The sequence below is a fragment of the Bemisia tabaci genome, chromosome 1, assembly GCF_918797505.1.
Source record: "Bemisia tabaci chromosome 1, PGI_BMITA_v3".
NCBI classification, from domain to species: domain Eukaryota; kingdom Metazoa; phylum Arthropoda; class Insecta; order Hemiptera; family Aleyrodidae; genus Bemisia; species Bemisia tabaci.
Genome location: NC_092793.1, coordinates 61,531,660 through 61,554,294, shown reverse-complemented (window position 1 = coordinate 61,554,294; position 22,635 = coordinate 61,531,660). Strand labels below are relative to the sequence as shown.

At 42.5% G+C, this 22,635-nt stretch overlaps 2 protein-coding genes across 4 annotated transcripts in view; both read left to right on the top strand.

Moving 5' to 3' along the window:
- Positions 1-22,635, top strand: part of retm (real-time) — a 135,422-nt gene that overhangs the window by 30,989 nt on the left and 81,798 nt on the right. Inside the window, exon 3 of one of the 3 annotated variants that reach the window (XM_072304791.1) lies at positions 8,439-8,473. The exons of the other annotated variants lie outside the window; for them this stretch is intronic. Coding sequence (XP_072160892.1) covers positions 8,439-8,473 — 35 coding nt within the window. The remainder of the gene's footprint in view (positions 1-8,438; positions 8,474-22,635) is intronic. 3 annotated transcript variants of the gene reach the window in all.
- On the top strand, positions 12,237-13,143 carry LOC109035740 (uncharacterized). Its single transcript, XM_019049476.2, has one exon. The coding sequence runs from the start codon at positions 12,322-12,324 to the stop codon at positions 13,063-13,065; it is 744 nt and encodes a 247-aa protein (XP_018905021.2). The 5' UTR covers positions 12,237-12,321; the 3' UTR covers positions 13,066-13,143.

The window sequence follows — 22,635 nt, the reverse complement described above, 5'->3', positions numbered from 1 at the left end:
AGCCGAAGCCAGGACTCGCCAAATGCTCAGGAAGGCTGAATCTTGCATCATCATTCTCATAATTTTTCAAAGGCGACCTGTATAGATACAGGGTGATCCAAAAGTCCCTTCCACCCCCTCTAACTTTTTACCTAATTGAGGTAAAGATTTGAAACTTGGGGGATATTCCTAGGTCAAAGGGAGCTACTTTCTGGCCCCCTAAACTTTCCAGGGGGACCCCCCTTGGGGGGGGGGGGGGGGCAACGGCCCCCAACTTTAAATTTTCAAATGGGAAGGCCCTCTTTGTGATAGCTCGTTCGAAAGAGCATAAAAAAAGAAAACTTTTCGCGCAAATCCGAAGCCTATATCTCAAACCGTTTCAAAATGGCGGCCGGTTAAAGTTCAAAATGGCCGAAAATTCACACCGGTTATTTGTTGATGGATTTGCGCGAAAATCGGTATGTAGGGGTATCTGACACGAGAAAAACGAATTTGACGTTAGATTTTCAAAAAAACCGAAATTTCCAAAATGGCCGAAAATTTTCACCTTGGTTTCTTTCCTGATGGATTTGCCTAAAACTTGGAATTTGAGAGTATATTGGCATAAGATAAACAAATTTGAACTTAGATTTATAAAAAAATCAAGTTTTGGTCATTTTGAACTTTAACCGCCGGCCATTTTGGAAATTTTGGTTTTTTTTGAAAATCTAACGTCAAATTCGTTTTTCTCGTGTCAAAATACCCCTACATACCGATTTTCGCGCAAATCCATCAACAAATAACCGGTGTGAATTTTCGGCCATTTTGAAATTTTGAAACGGTTTGAGATATTGACTTCGGGTTTGCGCGAAAAGTTTTCTTTTTTTATGCTCTTTCGAACGAGTTATCACAAAGGGGGTCTTCCCATTTGAAAATTTAAAGTTGGGGGCCGTTGCCCCCCCAAGGGGGGTCCCCCTGGAAAGTTTAGAGGGTCAGAAAGTAGCTCCCTTTGACCTAGGAATATCCCCCAAGTTTCAAATCTTTACTTCAATTAGGTAAAAAGTTAGAGGGGGTGGAAGGGACTTTTGGATCACCCTGTATAGATCCTACATATACCGGAGCATGCGTGTTTTAAATCATCTACATATAATATTGTAGGCCGAAATGAAAAAAAAAAAAAAAAAAAAAAAGGCATAAAGTAAATCAACAGTTCAATTAGTCAATGTCATTAAGAATTTATTTGACATACTTTTCACATTACAGTCCTTAAAAGACTGTTATTTCTGTATGTGATTAGATGCAGGCGCAGTCAGATATGCCACAGCTACCGTCGCAACCAGCTGCTCCACACCCGCAGGAAGAGCCAGAACCCCCACAGGCAGGCTCGTAAATGACCGGGAGTCCCTCGTCGCAGATGACCTCGGGTTGTTCGTAGTGGTCGATGATGACAGGGCAAGAAGCGTGGTTGACGAAGGCCGTGCGTTGAACGGCATCGATGATGTACGGGGTCTCGAAGTGCTCGATCACTGCCGGTCTGGACTGGTGGGATAGCCGGACCGGGGTAGAGTCACCGAAGACGAACCTGGGAGCAGCCTCCTGCTCTAAGACGATGGGTGCACTGTCCACGTATTCTGGGACAACGGTTGGTGCCTCCTGGACGATGATTCTGCCTGGTCCAGCAACCGGTTGTACGATTGTTCCGGCAGCGGCAGCGGCTGCGGCGGCCGAACCGGCTCCAGCGCCACCTCCGAATCCTCCGAAGCCACCGGTGCCTCCGAAACCTCCAGCTCCTCCGAAACCACCGAATCCTCTGCCAAAACCACCGCCGATGCCTCCAAGTCCGTTGCCAAATCCTCCTACCACTCCGCCGTAGCGCCCGAAGCCAGCGCCGCATCCGGACCCGTAGCCTCCTCCGTATGATCCCCAACCGGCCCCGCAGCCGCATCCGGCGCCGCAATTGCGGGTACCACAGTGGCTCATAACAACGTGCACTGTGGCCATTATGCCCAAGAATATCAGAGTAACTTTCTTCATGGCAACGTTTGAGCGATTGGGGTGGATGTCTAAGAGCAGGATGGGTAGACTTGTATGATCCTTGAAGATGTACGAAAGAATGGTGATTACCTTCCAACAGTCTCCCCTTTAATACCCCCAAGCACCGTTTTTCATCCATAGCACTGATAGTTTTCTGTAGAGTGGTTCAGAATTCTAACTCATAGTAGCGTGATAAACGTGGAAAATTGTACCCTCAATGAAATATCATTTTTTAAGCTAAAGTGTATTTCCACTATTAGATGTAACTTCTCTAATTGCGGGAAGAATGTAATCTGAGAAGTACGTATCATGTTCATCACCTATCAAATTCAACCCGGGTATATCTGATAAGAATTTAAGGATGGGATGCTATTTTCTCCCTCTTCAAAATTGAAAGGATTAAATGAATACGTTGAAAGACTGGAGGAAAAATTCAGACAGAATTTCTGACGCAACTTGACTTGCAAACGAAGTAGTCCATTTCATATGATCTCGATAGCAAATGGTGTCCTAGATAGATTTGATCTGATGGATGGGACGAAGGAGAAAATAACGTGCCTCACCTAGGAAGACCTGCAAAACAGAACCTCGCTAGCAATTTCTTATCAGAAACAGTCCATAGCCAAAATTCATCACGTGTAGGTACAAGCCACGCGATGAGATCGCATTCAGTGCACGATTAGTGGCTCAAATATCCACTATTTGCGATGTAACTCGGAGAGAAAATTAGCCTGGAGTTTTTAATGGCATTTTTCCTTGTCCAACCCTCCAACTCCCACTCCCTCCTTCCCCTTCACAACACTTGCAGAAACAATCTGGCCGCACAGTGAAAGGTGAAATAGTGGTTATAAAAGGCAAGTCCGTCTCCGAGAAAATAATCACTCCCTTTTAGGTCTTTGAGAACAGCATCCTAGCCGGTCAAAACTTCACTATGAAGCAAGCCACTCTATTTTTGTTAGGTGTCATGGCCACGGTGCACGTTGTCATGAGCCACTGTGGTGCCCGTAATTGCGGCGCCGGATGCGGCTGCGGGGCCGGTTGGGGATCATACGGAGGAGGCTACGGGTCCGGATGCGGCGCTGGCTTCGGGCGCTACGGCGGAGTGGTAGGAGGATTTGGCAACGGACTTGGAGGCATCGGCGGTGGTTTTGGCAGAGGATTCGATGGTTTCGGAGGAGCTGGAGGTTTCGGAGGCACCGGTGGCTTCGGAGGATTCGGAGGTGGCGCTGGAGCCGGTTCGGCCGCCGCAGCCGCTGCCGCTGCCGGAACAATCGTACAACCGGTTGCTGGACCAGGCAGAATCATCGTCCAGGAGGCACCAACCGTTGTCCCAGAATACGTGGACAGTGCACCCATCGTCTTAGAGCAGGAGGCTGCTCCCAGGTTCGTCTTCGGTGACTCTACCCCGGTCCGGCTATCCCACCAGTCCAGACCGGCAGTGATCGAGCACTTCGAGACCCCGTACATCATCGATGCCGTTCAACGCACGGCCTTCGTCAACCACGCTTCTTGCCCTGTCATCATCGACCACTACGAACAACCCGAGGTCATCTGCGACGAGGGACTCCCGGTCATTTACGAGCCTGCCTGTGGGGGTTCTGGCTCTTCCTGCGGGTGTGGAGCAGCTGGTTGCGACGGTGGCTGTGGCATTCCTGTCTGCCACTGAAGGATAAAAAGAAGAAGCTAAATACAATGCCGGTTATGTTTTGACTAAAAATGTTCCTTGAAAAAATGAAATTATAGTCAATCATGTACAAGTTGGTAAAAAATTAAAACTGGAAATAGAAAACACACAATTAAACTATTTGTTTTCATCGCTTGTCACCGTAAATCTTAGCAGTAATAATTGCAGATAGGGTCCATGATGAACGACCGTTGGTTGAACCTTTATTTCGGTAATATTTTTGTTAATATTTGCAGAAAAACATCAACTGACAATGCGGCTTTCTCAGTCGGGGGTATTTTGCAACGGCAAGACTATGATGGCACGCACATCACTCATTTAATGACGTGTTGATCATGCATATGGGACCATTTCTGCTGATTTTTCCTGAAATTCGTTCATCTTGATTGATCCAGGATAAGAGGTCTTATCATCTTTGTTTTTATTACACCTTGAAGGAAAAACGCCAAAGCCAATAGTTACGTGGCAACACGATGCATATTCCTCATTGCCACCCGTCTCAGTCGGTGGACGGAACTCGCGGGGACACTGGGAGTTTCTTTTCTAAAAATCGATTACCTCATCAAGCTCTAGTTCAAAATTCAAAAACTTGGGCTGCGTGAAGAGCTTTGAATGTAAGAAGTCAGGAACTGTTTTCAGTTTTGAGATATCATTTTTAGTTCTCGAGTTATTTACAGTGTATATAAAATTACTTTTTGGATGACCCTCATCCTCGTTAAATGGCTGCCACTATATGACGCAGCTATTTGAATTGGCACAAACAACGAAGACCCTACATTTTGTTAGTCATGGTTTTTACATCTCAAATTTTTCTCTTAGAAGTGTTCCCTGTTTTACAAGAATATCAAAGTATTGTAAAGTTTTTAAAGGTTGTAAAAATAAGATAATAAACATGTTAAGTTACGTAAAGTTAACTCAAAATCAACTATATATTCTAGAACGAGGAAATTAAGGAATTTAGGGAAATAGGTAAGATTGAATGAAAAAGTGAAAGAGAGACTGGAGAAAGAGCGAAAAGGGTATCACTGGAAAAAGAGTTCGGTAAATTGTGGAGCCACGATTTTGTTCGGTACACACGACTGAATTATTCGGTCTACTCAGCCGAACTGTTCGGTCCACTGAACCGAACTGTAAGAATTCATTTAGGTTCAGTGGCACAAACCGAACAATTCGGTTGAACAGACCGAATAATTCGGTTGTGTATACCGAACAAAATCGTGGTTCCATAATTTACTGAACTTTATTTTTCAGTGACGGAAAGAAAGAGGAGAGGAAGTAAGAAATACGTTTTTCGAGTAAATAAATAGGTAATCGTTAATTTCGAAAAATGCATTGTATGTGTGACAAAGGTCATTTTAGGACCCACACAATCCCAGGTCACTCATTTACATTCAGCAACATTTTCTTGCAGTTTACTGTTTTATCAGGATATTTAAAAGTGTGCCAATTTTCCGCGCAAATAGTGAAGTAAGGAGTGAATTATTATGAACCTTTTCAATTGAACACGGAGAAAATTTGAAATTGCTGATGTAACAATTTTGTAGTTGAAATAAGAGTCCGACTTGTTTTAATGTACATTTTACAGTTAAAAATTGCTAATATAACCACCGGGGCGCTTAAATTAGCTTCCACAATAATTGTAAAATGTACATTTGAAACATGTCGGACATACTTCGTACCACTTTAATTTTTAAAGCAGCAATCAATTTTTCTCCATGTAGGCTTATCTTAGCCTCTGCGATGTAACCGAGCAGACGTATTTTTTCCCCCGCTTGAGTGTAAAGGTTTGCAACAGCCCCATTGAAGGCAGTGATCAAAGAGCACGGAGGCCCCGGAGATCGCACGACGGCCCGGAGCCTATTTAATTTCGAGGTGCTCCTTTTTTTCTGCTCTCTACTGTCTTTTTTCACTGTGCTCATCTTTCATCATTTGGCTTTTTCCAACTTCTGCTCGTTATGTTTCACGTCAGCAGTCACCACTGAAGTTTAAAATTAAGCTCAGGCATCTCTTTCGTTTATCCCTCGTGGCATTCGCTTGCTAGGGATGACTTTGCGTTTACATCGATTTCTATTATAGTCTGCCTGCAGAAAGGCTGTGTGCGGACATGTTCAATCGTGCTCTCTATTTCATTGTTACTTTCAGCTTGTCTTCTTTTCTAACAAGGAAACGAATCATCGTAAATGCTGTACATTCTAGGTTGATTATTTTCACTCAGTGAAGAAGAGTCACCGAGTATTTCGAAATAAAGAGTCACTTTCAAGAAAATAATCAAATGTGAGAATGAAGTTTCAAGGAGAATCTATATTGTGAGTAAATGCTTATGAATCGGGCTGAATGATGAATGGGAATTCAAAATGTGCTTAGCACCATTTGGGTTCTCGAAGACTGTTCACGGTGTTCATCACTGAATAGAACTTAATGCTTTTACTTCATCGACTTTTTATTGGGACATTTTTTCTGAAGTTCTGTATTTTTTGTCGGTCAAGATCAAATGGAAAATTGTATGAATAAATTCACACATTCTCTTCTTAAGTTCGGTGAACAGTGATTCTTTCTTCGTATTATTTCATTTTGATGTCTGCATTAGTATAATTATCACCTTCAAGTCACCAATATACATTATTCACTACCGCGACCGCTACTCGCCCCAACACCCAGCGGGCGCTTCGCGCTCTCTCAGGACCGCTTCGACAAAAGAACGACCAAAAAAATAAAAAAATGATCATCCCGAAACTTTCATTTGTCCAATCTCCCTCTGGTCGGGAGCGATTGGACCCATGAGAATCAAATAAAAAAATCGGCATTTATTTCAAACTTCACTCCAAGACTGAAACGATACAGAACGAACGGAACGGAGCGTTTTGTCGCTTTTGGGTAGTTTGTAGAAAAGAAGCATACCTACCTTCAATTCACTCACCTTACCATACTAACAGACCAAGATTCAACATTTCCCGCTTAGTTCAGTTTTCCCCTAAATTTGAAATTCCCAACATTTTTCATTGGTGGGAATTTCAAATTTTGCCCGCCCCCCCTTTCTAAGCTCCCTGGTCTACTCTTGTATAAAAAAATCCGGGTCCTATGTCCAAAATCTGATTACAGCAGGCTCATCTAATGACTATCAACTGTCAATAGCCGCAAAAATCATGGCAATCGGCCGAGTAGAAGGCTTGAACGAATTGTGACAGAAGATACAAATTGACACTGTTTACTTAAATGGGTGAATTCGCAACTTGCCCGCTGCATATACAAAAACCTGGACCATAACTACAAAATCTGAATAGAGCGGGCTTACCTAGAAACAATTGTCTGCCATTAACCGCAAAAATCATGAACATCGCTCCGGTAGAACGCCAGAACTCTAAAAATGAAACTTTAGGAGGCTTCAAAGCTTAAAGTGTAGATGTTCTTGCTACCAACGATTATACCAATAAATCTTCAGAACAACTGGATCCAAAACGATAAATGAAAAGAAACTAAAAGCTGCTCTCCCCTTCATAAAGCTGTTATCCCTGGAAGTGGACAAGGTATAGCCAGTCAGGTTGGCCGAGCGGTCTGACTATAGATCAACAGGTTCCCAGTTCGAATCCCGGTGGTGGCGACGAATTTTTAAAGAACTGACAAGTGGATCTGCGGAAACAGACTCTACTCCGCGACTCCGCCTTAATCCCCGAAAATTTGAAAGCCTGGAGCATGGATATGTACTGACCCTAACCCGATGCTAATTCAAGGTTGCAGAATCCTCAAATGGATTAAAAACATCAAATAACTTTGAAAACAGATTATAAGTAAGGCGCGATATCAATAGTTAGTTAGTTAGTTAGTATAATTTTAAGTCATTCAGCATCTCAGGCTATAAACGTCTTTACAGATAATTTTGAAAATGGGAGTATAAACAAAAATATAGATTTTTAAATTAAGAGAAGTGAAGAGTTTTAGAATGTTGGTGGTGATATTGGGTTCATCGCATGTAAGTGGGTTTGAGTTATCCACCGGGGGCTCATATTTCGTGTATCGGTTCGATCGAAGAATGATAACAGCGTGTTTTTCGAACAGATAACTATTCGCGCTCCGCGGTATGTTTGTTGCCTATCCGGCGAAATTGAAGGAGGATCTAAACAAGAATATATCTGTTGTAATATTTTACGCTTGTGCTATGGATGAGACATCAAAGTTTATGAAGCGTTATCACCCCAGTGTAGTTTCCGTCCATGCGGTAAAATTAATGGCGAGATTCAAGTGGACCATGGAGACCAATCCAATCGCACATTGCTCATTGGTTCAATCGGGTCTTGCAGCGAGATAACTGTTTTATTATGAGCCATCTGCCTCAGCTCACTTCGCTTGCCTCCGCACCTAACCAGGGGGCGGAGCCCTCTGAACTCCCCATCACGGGAGTGATTATGGCTCGCTCAGCTCCAGGAAAAAACTCAACAGCCGATATTGAAAGTTCGGATTTTTGGTATCATCTGGACATCAACAGCTTCGTTTGCAACAAATTTCAAAGAAATCGGCCCGGCGATTCCTCAGAATTAAAGATCACAAGGTCTCGACCCGTACAGTTTTACTTATGAAGATGGCTTGTAAATTTCTTGCCATTCATGCTCATCAGTAAATTATCCTTATCCCTTATTTTTCCTCTTCTCTTCTATATCTCTCCTGTTTCCTCTCTATATCTAGAGAGGAGACATTACAACTAAAACTTTACTTTCAAAAGTAATACAATTTTATTGAGAATTAATGAAGTACCTTTCGCTTGTTCTAGGTAAGGAAACTTTCTCTACATCTTGCAACGTTTTGGTGAGTAATTTCGTATCATTATCTTCCTACGTAAATGATTTTATAGTAACCTGTAATTTTCGATATCCAAGGATAAACTCCTTTCTCTTATTGGGCTCACGTTCAAAAAAAAGGGGGGGGGGGTGAATACTTTTTTGAATCAGCTATTACAGAAAGGGCACAATCGACATTTTTTTCGAAATTGAGTCTTTTGCGGTTTTCGCATTAGTGTATGTAGACACATTCTGTAGTGCAGACAGGGCACTATATTCGCATTTTTTATGTGTTTTTGTCAGGGGTTAAGTTTTTTTTCGTCTTCTTTTTTTTGTTCCTAAGTATTCTCTATTGAAATTTTGTGTAAATTTTCTTCACACCATCAAGATTGTTTTCTGAAAATTTCATGGGAAAATCTCTATTAGTTCTCTTTAAAAAAATAAAATAAAAAGAGAGCAGAAATTTTGAAACGTTGCAATGGAGATACAATTTCCAACTTTCGCTATAGACATGCATCATTGCCATACATTTCAGATGAAAAACAAGGGCTAAAATAATTTTCTGGCTTCATTCTATCACTCTTTATGGCTCCTTCCCCCTTGTATTACAGAAAGGGCACTATTGCTCTTTCATCAAATGTCATTATTTACGAGGGTCATCCAAAAAGTAAGGTTCCCTACCTTTTATCTTTCGAGTGAAAAGAGATAAGTCAAATCGGTAAAAAAGCACATATCAAGCATACTCTACGCTTTAAAACAAGCTCAAGTTTTTGAAAATCGGTCAAAGGATTCGCGAGTAACCTCAATTTTACTGAGACAACCTCCTGTCGCCGCGTGCCCACCTCCAGGTTGAGAATGCACGGAGAGTCGATATTTGAAGACTCGGGTTATCGCCTCTATACATCACATCAACAAGGAATTTTAAAGTTTTCATTGAGTAGGCCTTACCTTACTTTTTGACGTAGTCTCCACATGTTTTTTGACATTTCTGGTATCATTACAGCAGCTTCTTGATGCCCTCCGCGTAGAAGCTTTCGCCTTGACTCTGAAACCAGTCATCGACAGCTATCTGTACCTCTGAATCGGTTAAAAATCGCTTCCATCGTGGAAGTTTTTCCGCTCGGGAACATATAAAGGTCACATGGAGCTAAAGTAAGAAAGTTTGAAGGATTGGGGGAAAATTTCCTTACGCAAAGCAACTGATTCGGAAGTGCAGATCGCTGTCAATGACTGATTTCGGAGTCAAGGCGAAAGCTTCTACACGGAGGGCATCAAGAAGCTGCTGTAATGATACCAGAAATGTCAAAAAACATGTGGAGACTACGTCAAAAAGTAAGGTAAGGCCTACTCAATGAAAACTTTAAAATTCCTCGTTGATGTGATGTATAGAGGCGATAACCCGAGTCTTCAATAATCGAGTCTCCGCGCAACCTGACTCCGGAGGTGGGCACGCGGTGGCAGGAGGTTGTCTCAGTAAAATTAAGGTTACTCGCGAATTCTTTGACCGATTTTCAAAAACTTGAGCTTGGTCTAAAGCTTAGAGTATGCCTAATATGTGATTTTTTACCGATTTGATTTATCTCTTTTCGCTCGGAAGATACAAGGTAGGGAACCTTACTTTTTGGATAACCCTCGTACAACCCAGAAAGAGTATCATGTAAAAATGTTTTAGGGAAATTGTTAGTCTACTTGGATGACAAAAGAAACCCACGAAATTTTTTTTTCCAAAAGCTTATAGTTTAATCAAATCGGTTTTTTGCATTTTCTGAACAATTAACATTTCTGCAATAGTGCCCTTTCTGTAATATGTGATTCATTTGAAAAGCTTAATGAATAAATTCGTACAACCGTCTCAGACGGTATGCTTAGCTTTTCATTGTTCAACAATGCCCCTCGAAGGTATTTAAAAATGTGTTTTTCATGCAATATCACCAAAAAACTTTCATTGTTTCATCGGTTACCTACGTTTTATTTCATTTTTTGACAGTTGGAAAAATTACAACGCATTCAAGAATGTTAAAAGCAAAGCTAGAATAATTCATTCTCTTTCAACACATTATGTTGAGGAAACATTATTCTCTACATGCCTAGACGCAGCCACAGTCGGATATGCCACAGCTACCGTCGCAACCAGCTGCTCCACACCCGCAGGGAGAGCCAGAACCCCCACAGGCAGGCTCGTAAACGACCGGGAGTCCCTCGTCGCAGATGACCTCGGGTTGTTCGTAGTGGTCGATGATGACAGGGCAAGAAGCGTGGTTGACGAAGGCCGTACGTTGAACGGCATCGATGATGTACGGGGTCTCGAAGTGCTCGATCACTGCCGGTCTGGACTGGTGGGATAGCCGGACCGGGGTAGAGTCACCGAAGACGAACCTGGGAGCAGCCTCCTGCTCTAAGACGATGGGTGCACTGTCCACGTATTCTGGGACAACGGTTGGTGCCTCCTGGACGATGATTCTGCCTGGTCCAGCAACCGGTTGTACGATTGTTCCGGCAGCGGCAGCGGCTGCGGCGGCCGAACCGGCTCCAGCGCCACCTCCGAATCCTCCGAAGCCACCGGTGCCTCCGAAACCTCCAGCTCCTCCGAAACCACCGAATCCTCTGCCAAAACCACCGCCGATGCCTCCAAGTCCGTTGCCAAATCCTCCTACCACTCCGCCGTAGCGCCCGAAGCCAGCGCCGCATCCGGACCCGTAGCCTCCTCCGTATGATCCCCAACCGGCCCCGCAGCCGCATCCGGCGCCGCAATTGCGGGTACCACAGTGGCTCATAACAACGTGCACCGTGGCCATGACACCTAACAAAATCAAGGTACTTTGCTTCATGATGATAGTAAGAAGCCCTCGGATAAAGAGACCAATGTCCACGGAGATGAGTGAGAAGTTTTCCACACAGCCAACGAAGGGAATGATGCCTTCATTTAAAACTTGTCCATTTTATAGACTGCATTACATCCCTAGTGCGTTTGAAATACTAGAAATAAATGTAATCAGTTCACTGTTAAGATAAATTAAAATATTGCAACATTTATTAACTATATGGGTGGGTTAGAAGCCAATTGTGCCAATCGTTGCTAGCATATGGGATGTATTTTGCTGGCGAGTTCAAGGATACATCTCAATTTGTAGGAAGCGATAACTAAATCTTCAACCGGTTGTCCCCGCTGAATGCGAAGTTTTGTTCATGAGAAAATTTAGGAGGAAAATGTGCGTATGATTTCTGAAGATAACTCAGAAATCAGTTTTTATTTTGCACTATGAAGAGGTCTGTTGAAATTTGAAAACTGACCCTCTAGGATCCGCATACACCACGACTAATCATTGACGAAGCGATTATTTTACGTGGGTATATTTTAAGTTTTAAAAAGAATCAGATACATTAAACGCATCAAAATTATGAAATTTTAAATCCTCCAATGTCGATAGGAAAAACATCGCCAGCAGTCATGGCTGAACGTTACTTAAAACTATACAAAATTAATCTTCTGCACTGAATACAGAAAAATAAGCCAGGAGCACGATGTCAAAAATCTACTTGTAGGTGGATCAAGTGACGGAGTCAGATTAGGAATTTTTGCAATTTGATATACTGCTGAGGAACTACGGTGGCAGATTCAGCTCAAACGTGAAACCACGTACAAACTAGACGGATTCAAGATTATTTTGAGGAGACAGTTCTTCCTTAGAAGCACCTGCCGCCAATCCATCTTTGGGGAAAAGATCGATTTTTAAGCAAAAATCGAATGCAGATATCCTCAGCAAAAATACTCCAATATAAAATGTGCCGTTGTTTCAAACCACATCCTCACTCCTCGCCTAGTCTGTCTCTCAGGACAACCGCTTATACACAGCTCCAAGGTTGCGAAGAAACAACATGATGAAGCAAAGTACCTTGATTTTGTTAGGTGTCATGGCCACGGTGCACGTTGTTATGAGCCACTGTGGTGCCCGTAATTGCGGCGCCGGATGCGGCTGCGGGGCCGGTTGGGGATCATACGGAGGAGGCTACGGGTCCGGATGCGGCGCTGGCTTCGGGCGCTACGGCGGAGTGGTAGGAGGATTTGGCAACGGACTTGGAGGCATCGGCGGTGGTTTTGGCAGAGGATTCGGTGGTTTCGGAGGAGCTGGAGGTTTCGGAGGCACCGGTGGCTTCGGAGGATTCGGAGGTGGCGCTGGAGCCGGTTCGGCCGCCGCAGCCGCTGCCGCTGCCGGAACAATCGTACAACCGGTTGCTGGACCAGGCAGAATCATCGTCCAGGAGGCACCAACCGTTGTCCCAGAATACGTGGACAGTGCACCCATCGTCTTAGAGCAGGAGGCTGCTCCCAGGTTCGTCTTCGGTGACTCTACCCCGGTCCGGCTATCCCACCAGTCCAGACCGGCAGTGATCGAGCACTTCGAGACCCCGTACATCATCGATGCCGTTCAACGCACGGCCTTCGTCAACCACGCTTCTTGCCCTGTCATCATCGACCACTACGAACAACCCGAGGTCATCTGCGACGAGGGACTCCCGGTCATTTACGAGCCTGCCTGTGGGGGTTCTGGCTCTTCCTGCGGGTGTGGAGCAGCTGGTTGCGACGGTAGCTGTGGCATATCTGACTGCGCCTGCATCTAATCACATACAGAAATAACAGTCTTTTAAGGACTGTAATGTGAAAAGTATGTCAAATAAATTCTTAATGACATTGACTAATTGAACTATTGATTTACTTTATGCCTTTTTTTTTTTTTTTTTCATTTCGGCCTACAATATTATATGTAGATTGATTTAAAAAACGCATGCTCCGGTGTATGTAGGATCTATATCAATACAGGTCGCCTTTGAAAAATTATGAGAATGATGATGAATGATTCAGCCTTCCTGAGCATTTGGTGAGTCCTGGCTTCGGCTTAGCTCTCGTAATGGTTACCTATCACCTTCTGTTATATATTTGTCGGAGTGCCATTGTGATTTATCGTGTTACATTGCTGTCTGAACAAAGCTGTATTTGAATTGCTCGAAGAATCGATACCCAATAAAATCTACAGACTTCCGAACTGAATATAAACCTTTTTTTCTCGGGCAAAAATAAGGGAAGTTCTAAATTCTAATTTTATACCCACTGCTCTACGGCTTCTCTCAGCAGAGAATATCAAGAACTCTTAACCTTGTTACAGCTCAATCAATTTCTTTTGTGCAGTCATATTTCAAATGAATGCGCTTCTGTGAAATCGCACTCAATAATACTACAGTGATTGATTGTTTAAATGTATGATGTGTATCGTAATACTAGGGGGCCCTGCCCCCTGACCGCTACGCGGCCCAACCCCTGGGAGGGCGCCTCGAGCCCTCAGGCCCGCTTCGCGGGCCCTCCACGCATATGTATCGGCAAAAATCTTCTTCCATTTTAATACACCATTTTAGGTTCGAGCTGCATCGATTTCAAAATTTTTGACGTAACACTCAGATTTGTAAATGATGAGGAATAGCTGGATGTACATAATTTCACAGTCCACTTACTATAGAAATTTCTATTTATTGTGTTATTTTTAAATACTTAATTTAAAAAAAAAAAAATCGGATTTCGACCGTTAAGAGTTAATAATATTTGGTCCGTCCCGACGCGACGCAGCGCCTGCCTTCTCACTTTGTATCTGCTGTTTATCTGCTGTAGATATTAATAGAAATTCAGCAATCAAGTAAATTGACCAATGCCACAAATCAAAGCCGGAAGAATGCATGAAAAATTGAGTTGAACCTTATACCTTGGACCTTGAACCCTGAGCGATTCACTGTTCCTCAACTCTTCGAATTAGGAGCCCTTCACGAGCTTTTCCATTGTTTTATTGTTCATTCGAGTCACTCAGGTAGAATCCCACACCTTGACTTTCTAGCGGAAACGACATATCTCTCACGCTATTAACATTGGACTTAAGTGACATGAGCTTTAAAAGCTCTACAACATTAAAAGCTCGGGGTTTCATAATTTTTTGCACATCTACATCTACTACAGATGACATACATGTAAAGATCATCCTTATCGATCCGGCAGATCGTCAGAAATAGTGCTTCCAAGATTTTGCTTGTAGCTGTATAATATAGATTTGACATACTTGATAGCTCACTTTGATACGTAATTGAAAACTTAATGACAAACAACGTTTGTCTTTTGTTTCCGATTTTTATCGTTGCGTCCTTCTCTTTTAGCTTTTTATCAATCTTATGGTTTTATTTTTCCCCCAAGAAAATACCACGTGAGGTATATTTTCGTTTTTAGGACGAAATGATTTCAGTTTTTGGTAAAAAGAAGAAAACATTATAAATCAAAAGGATGCGTTTCGCAATGATTGATTAATGAATTATTGCAGTCAAAGAACTTAAGATGATTTACAGGTCGTAATAAATAAGTGCTAAAGTCAGGATTCGTATCAATGAACCGGGACAACATGGAGGTACACCTGCCACCTAAGCCTGGAAACAAAGAAAAATAAAAATATAAATAAATGAATTATTAAATAAATAAATGAAAATAAAAGGCTAAACACGAGTTGTTGATTCGCTGTTATTGCGAGACGGAGACTCAATGTTGTTCTTCAGAGGGAGGACAATTAAAATTCTGATAAGGCTCTTAAAAATTAATATAAATTATTCAATGTTTAAAAACGTCTTCGGCATGAAATTAGTTAAGCGTACCATCGTGTCCATCGTCCAACTTGCGTAGTAACATATTTTTGGCAACAAAAGCAATATTAGATAGTTTAACAAAAGTCAAAGATTATCAAAATTTTTCGATGTCATTAGCTAGAATTTTTTTGGATATTTTATGAACATTGTTTGTGAAGTGAGACGATACTTGTAGTAAATCTTGAAATCTTGCTCACTTTCAACTTTCTTATTAAATTTTTGCATCAATTTGACGGCCCTTTCAGTATGGTCCTTCACTACTTCAAGGGCTAAAACAATTTGGTACATATGTATGTATTCCGGGCTTTCTGGCCAATATACTGGGTCTATATCTAAAAATGCCGATGAAATACCAAGAATGTCAACAAAAAGCCATGCTATTTTTTGTAAATAAATCAGTCAGTCTGGTGAATTCCTCAGGCAGAGCATCTCGACGTCTGAGTGGGGCAGGGAGGCCTGAATTATGTTTTAAATTATAAACACACAGCATCTTCTTCTCCGACGAAATTCTCTTATCGAAAAGAGACAGAGGGACGAGCACTTCACTCAAGTACCATTAGTGATTTGAAAATTTCTGTAGAGCTCGCCTCCTGCTAAAGGATCAAATTTTTCAAATTCTACTAAGTCTTCAATGAGCTGAAGGTCATTTTTGGGAGCGCCAGCAGAATGGGGAGAACGAAACGGATATTTTATATACACCTTAACAATAAAAAATATTAACGTGAAGAATTCCTTTTTGTTTCTCTCCTGTAAGGGGGAACTAATTTCTAAACATCCACATCTTCAGAGCGTGAATCGCCTTATTCATCCACCGAGCCTTATTAAATGAAGTTGTGAAGGACCATACTGAAAGGGCCGTCAAATTGATGCAAAAATTTAATAAGAAAGTTGAAAGTGAGCAAGATTTCAAGATTTACTACAAGTATCGTCTCACTTCACAAACAATGTTCATAAAATATCCAAAAAAATTCTAGCTAATGACATCGAAAAATTTTGATAATCTTTGACTTTTGTTAAACTATCTAATATTGCTTTTGTTGCCAAAAATATGTTACTACGCAAGTTGGACGATGGACACGATGGTACGCTTAACTAATTTCATGCCGAAGACGTTTTTAAACATTGAATAATTTATATTAATTTTTAAGAGCCTTATCAGAATTTTAATTGTCCTCCCTCTGAAGAACAACATTGAGTCTCCGTCTCGCAATAACAGCGAATCAACAACTCGTGTTTAGCCTTTTATTTTCATTTATTTATTTAATAATTCATTTATTTATATTTTTATTTTTCTTTAACGACTCGGCCACCGTCAATCCTGATTTCTCTGCGATGAATCTTTTGTTCATGGAGTGGAGGTAATGCGTAGGCTGCTTGGCCACTACGCAACATTCTCGGCCACTGCGCAACCTTTTTCGCATAGCGACAGCAGTTACGGAGCATTCTGTAAATTCGATCTTTTTCATAACGTGATTGTCAAAAAACCTGGGTCATATTTTGAAAATCTGAAAAGAGCGGGCTCATCTAGGGACTCTCACCTGTCACTAAAATCATGGAAATCGGTCCAGTAGAACGCTGAAACGAAATATGACAAGAAATAAAAATTTACATTGTTTAAACGGGAGAATTCGCAACTTTACCACGTAATACATAAAAACCTGGGTCATATTTTGAAAATCTGAAAGGAGCGGGCTCATCTAGACCAGAGACAATTATTGACCGTCAAAAGCCGCAAAAATAATGAAAATCGGCTCGGTGGAATGCTGGAACTAAGCGTTACCAGTTACGCAAAATTAGGAGGTCTCGGAGCTTATTGTAAAGATAATGTTAATGATGTCTTGAGATTGCTTTTTAATTGTCTTGGAGGCATTCACCAAAAAAGATGGATGCATCATTATGATTTGATTGATTTTCCTCCCACGACATGTTATGTATCAAGGTGTCGCTCTCAAGCCTTTGCGCAGTATGATGAACCTTTAAAAAAAGGCTTTTTTGTGTCTCTCTTTTTGGGAACTCAGGGATTTCGTTCAAATGCAACCTACACGAAATCTTAATATGAGAAAATATTGCAGGGAAAGTTTCAGCTGGAGTTTAAAGCTCATTTTGACAACAAAGCGTTGCAAATTTTACATCTATTATCATTGAATAATGCTAATATTTTGAAGTTCCTTGCTGGAAGGAACAACTGTGGTCGATTACTGAGTCATTTTTGAGACATGGTTTTATCAGTTGATGTTATCGTGCCTCAAAAAATATATAGGGATTAACTGAAGTTGTATTTTAAACTAAGATATCTCAAAGTATTCGTATTTTTTAAGGATAAAATTTGTAAATTTTCGAACACTATTTTGCGAAAGCTGTTAACTCGAGCCAAAACTTTTCAGGTGGATTGTCTCATCGTGAGTTCTCGTTTAGGCCACATTTGAACAAAATCCCTGAGTTCCCTCGGAAAGGGGCACAAAAAGGCCCTTTTTTGACAGACTTTTTTGCTGTCTCGCAGTGTTGATCGGCAATGAGAACTAATTATAAATATTGCGTTAAGCCCATTAGCTCACATCATTTTCGTGAAACTTTGTGCTATGCGTTCATTTAAAGGGTGTAGGTATCATTTTCATGAGCTTTCAAGAAGCTCATTTTGCAACAATTATAGAACTCGCCAAAAAATCGTACTCAGAGAAAAGACGCAGAGAAATTGTAATTCGTTCATGAACGCCGCAAGTTGTATTATTTATTTATTTTTTTTTCTGTCAACCTTCAGATTTATTCAATTACATTATTTTATAAGCACAATAATTTGTCTATGGAAGCATTTCTTTGCATATTAACACTCCCCGCAATGAGCTGTCACTATTTGCAGTGACAGGCACAGTCACCATCGCAGCCAACAGCGCCACATCCGCAGGAAGAGCCAGAACCCCCACAGGCAGGCTCGTAAATGATCGGGAGTCCCTCGTCGGAGATAACTTCGGGGCGCTCGTAGTGGTCGATGACCGTAGGCCGTGAAGCGTGCTTGATGAAGGTCGTCCGCTGCATAGTATCGATGATGTACGGGGTCTCGAAGTGCTCGATCACGGCAGGTCGAGACTGGTGAGAAAGCCGCCGTGGGGTCAAGTCTCCGAAGACAAACCTGGGGGCAGCCTCTTGTTCCAGCACGATGGGAGCGCCATCCACGTATTCTGGGACAAAAGTTGGTGCCTCCTGGACGATAATTCTGCCTGGTCCAGCAACCGGTTGCACGATTGTACAAGCGGCTCCCGCGGCCAAACCAGCTCCAGCACCCCCTCCAAAACCGCCGAATCCTCCACGGGAGCCGAAGCTAATCCCGTTGCTAATTCCTCCCACGACTCCACCAAACCGCCCGAGTCCACTGCATCCTGCCCCGAAACCTCTTCTGTAAGATCCGAATCCAGCTCCACAGCCACAGCCCGCGCCGCAAGTGGGGGCTCCACAGTGGCTAAGGACTACATGCACTGTGGCCAAAACACCCAACAAAATAAGAGTGATTCTCTTCATAATGAAGGAATTTAATTATTTTTTTCGAAGGTTACTTTTGTAGACCAATACCTCTGAGGCAAACTGATGACTAATGTCATCTCCGGAAATATTTTTACTTTTATACTGCTACGCCCTTCATTATCTCAGAAACAAACACGAGGCTCCGTGAAGTGTAAAGTGTCAGGTGTCCTCGAGGGTGTAAGGTTTCAAGTCACCCCTGTGTCCGGTCGTAATCTTCTCTCTCCGGAGTAGTCTGATATTAACGGCGGATGGATCAAAAGTGTTTGAAAACCTGTTAAGTTGAAAAAGGAAAGCTGTTGGTTTGAAAAAGGAGTAATATAGGGTATTTCCCTTTATGCTGACTCAAATCATTTTGTTTAATTTTCGCTTTGATTGACAATATTGAAACCAGCATCTCTTCCCATCAGAGCCCGCTGAAAAAAATTGCTTGCATCTAAAGAAATTGTCTCTTCTGCATTACTTGAAGCGCGATGTAAATCGATAAGAACCGCGACGATTTTGTCTGGTTTCTGGGTCACATACAATGCGCTCATATCATCTACAGTAGCTCTCCCTAAATTCAGTTTTCGGGCATTCGGATTTTTTTATCGCCGCGACAGATGTTTGGCATGGCCGTCAGTGGCACATCTTTTGAAGCTGCATCTTGGAAAATCTCGCATATTTTGTGGTTGTCTAATGATACCCATATCCTTGCTCAAAACTACTTAGCCAGATTTTTTTAAAATTTCAATTCTCTTTACAAGAATGAATGATAGTGCAAAGAAAATAAAAGAATTAGAAATAGGCCAAAAATTATCAAACATTTCCTTCACTCTCGCACTGACCGTCTGAAGACAGTATCTGTGTCGGCTGAAAGCTAAATTGAATAACCAGGAAAAAAAAGAACTCTTCAGAATGAATGGTCCGTCCCTTTCGCTGTGTTTATTAACATACATCAATTTCTCTCTAGTCAATCAATTTTTCTCTGTAGTCTCTCTCAGTATTATAAGAATCGATTCCAAATCTGCCGAAAATGAGTTAAAGAGGGCGTCTGGATTGAATTACTACAATGGATGGAAGCCAATGAGACAAACAATCGAAGGCTACGGAACTGCACATGGGATCAACGGAGCGATCAGTTCTTTTGACGGAACTAACTGCGGTAGCATCAATCGAGCACCATATTTTGATGGAAGTGGAGGGGTTTTTGGAAGCAGTGCGGTCACAACCAGTGCAATAGGGGAACCGGTTTTTGGAGCGGGAAAAGCGATGGTCCGAAAAACAGCACAAGTGCTTCCCGAGCGCATTGAGGAGGGTGACACAGCTGTGCTGCAGCAGGAATCCGCCCCCCTAAGAGTCTCTAATGATGCATCTGCCTCTGCAGTTCGCATCAGTCATGTCGCTAAACCAGCCATCATCGAATACTTTGAGACTCCCTTCATCATCGACTTATTTCAGAAGTCAATCGTCATCAATCATGTGTCGGAACCGACTGTGGTCGACCATTACGAGATGCCTGACGTCATCACGGACGACGGTAGCCCCGTCATTTACGAGCCTGTCCCTCCTGGCTGCGGCGCTGGCTGCCATAATGATGTCACGGCGCATTGAATTTGACAAGTTTAATGTAATCGTTTCTGAAATTCTAACCGGTTTAAAACAATAAAAATATGATTGGATGGAATCACTTTTTTTGGCTTATACGAGGCATCTAAAGTTTAAGTGTATTTTTTTGTCTACGGTATTAGACATATTTTAAGAAGACTTTAAGATACCTTCTTCTCAAAATTTGTATGTCCAGTAACGGGATACACACATGGCTCGTATGTCATTATTTTGTTAAAACAGAATAAAGCAAGTTTCGAATGAAAATTAAGAACATGAAAGAATCCAGCAATTAGGAGTCTAAAAATAAAATACCGATGAACTCGCCAAAATCACAGAAAATGATGAACCCAGGTTTTACGAAGATATGAATTTTCTCAAAACTTGTAAGTTCCTGAGTTTTAGGGATATATAACAGAAAATAGAATGTCCGAAAAAATTCTAGATCGTACCACCGAATATTCCTTACGGGAATAGCTGCGTAACCTGAAGGTAACAACTCAAAATTTATCTTGGTTGTGTTTGCTTGCATTAAAAACTTGACTGCTGTCTTTTAACTGTGGAAAGGATTTCCGCAGTATTTTTTTAGCAGTAACGTTGTAGGACTCTGGAAATTAAAATATTATTCTGCATCCAGCGCTTATCGAGACGTTTTCAATTATAATAAATTAGTTATATAAGGGAAAGTAGTGACTTCTTTTGACAAGTAGTGACAATTTTGAAGAGAAAAAACACTATGATGCTCGCATAAGCGCCCCCCCCCCCTCCTCCTCCAAGAGAACCATAGTATACTCACTTTGGGTTTAAAAAACTGTACCTTCGTAATGAAGTATACAATTAAATTAGTAGGCCTTCAAAATCTACGTAAACTGGCGTTGTGTTTTAACTGCGAGCGCAACGGGCATTCCTAGAATCCCACAGACTTTAGCTGTGTACTTCCTTTGGATACCCCTTAGAGGGAGTTCAATAGTCTGAATCCATCTCGAGTACTTTGAATTTTTGAAAATCTCATTCGTACATGAAAAAAGAGAAATATGTGCAGTTTGAAGAGGAAAAGAATTTTATTGAATTTCTAGAATAATAAAGAATTGTATATGGTGTACGAGTTGGAACTCATGACTCTAATGGGTGATACAACTATTGGCAGGAGCCCGGGCATGTGGGGTTGCCGCAAGGGCAGACGGGGGCAGAGTAGCCGGGACATGGAGGAGCCGGAGCTGGGCAGTCGCAGGCTTCGATGACTGGTGGAAGCCCCTCGTCCTTGATGTAGACGGGCGACTCGTAGTGGTCGAGGAGGACTGGTTGGGCCGCGTGATTGATGAAATGCTGCTTCTGGTAGGCGTCGATGATGTACGGTGTCTCGAAATGCTCAATGACAGCCGGCTTTGAGTGGTGCGAGAGGCGGACGGGAGTCAAGTCGCCGAAGACCCACCTAGGCGCCGCTTCCTGCTGGAGCACCAACGGGGCGCTCTCCACGTACTCGGTTACAGCTGGGGCCGGCTCCTGGATCACGATGCGTCCGGGCGTGAGGATCTGCTCTACGACGGGCGGACAAGGGACGCTGTGGCTAGGTCTGTAGTGAGCGCCCGAGGGCGAGGGCGCCCAGTGGGATCCCCAGCTCCTCCCGCCGGCCGTCCACCCACAACCGCTGTGCCCGCCGCTACAACTGGCGCAGTGGCCGCAGTTGGAATTGTAACAACTGTTGGCTGCCACGCCAAGAACGGCAACGATGGCAAACACAATGGCAACCTTCATTTTCCAATGAGTGGAGCTTGTTCCTTCGGATGCTTAGAGCTGATGAAATGAACTGATGACTCCATCTTAATGCTGAGAACTTTTATACCACCCTTATCTTTTTTCGGTCGCCAGCTGCCCCTAAGTTAGGCGAAAATGCAAGTGCCTGTAGGTGTATGGGAGCGAGGGAGTTGGAGTTTCGTGACGATTTACCACTGCAACTCCGGCGATTAGAGGAAATCAAGCCTCGTATCGTAGCAACTTTCAATGCTCTATCGTCTCCGTACAGTGCTCAGCGCGGAGCGTGTTCGGTCGCTTTCCAGGCTGATCAATACGAAGCATTACAGAGCTATCTTTCAATGTAAACGGGGTTAGTGTGACAAAAAATACGCGGTTTGTCAGAAGAAAAATGCCTTTTGAGATAGGAGTTTCCTCGGCTTTGAAGGATAGCTAGTTAAACGTCTTCCAAGTATTTCTTTTTTTCTCTCTCTTTATTTTTGTTCTTTTTTTTCAACGACTCGGAGGATGTAGGGAAACAATTTCCATTGAGCATCAATCACTGCGGCAGTTACCAAACAGTACAGATATTTTACTTAAAATAGAGGCGCACTCAAGTTGTGACATCGAAGATGTCGCCAAGTTGCCGCAAACAAGTTCTTTGGCTCGTGTAAAATGAACACATTTTTT

Excerpts from the sequence above, each read along its gene's own strand:
- LOC109035740 (XM_019049476.2), top strand. The coding sequence starts at position 12,322 with ATGATGAAGCAAAGTACCTTGATTTTGTTAGGTGTCATGGCCACGGTG.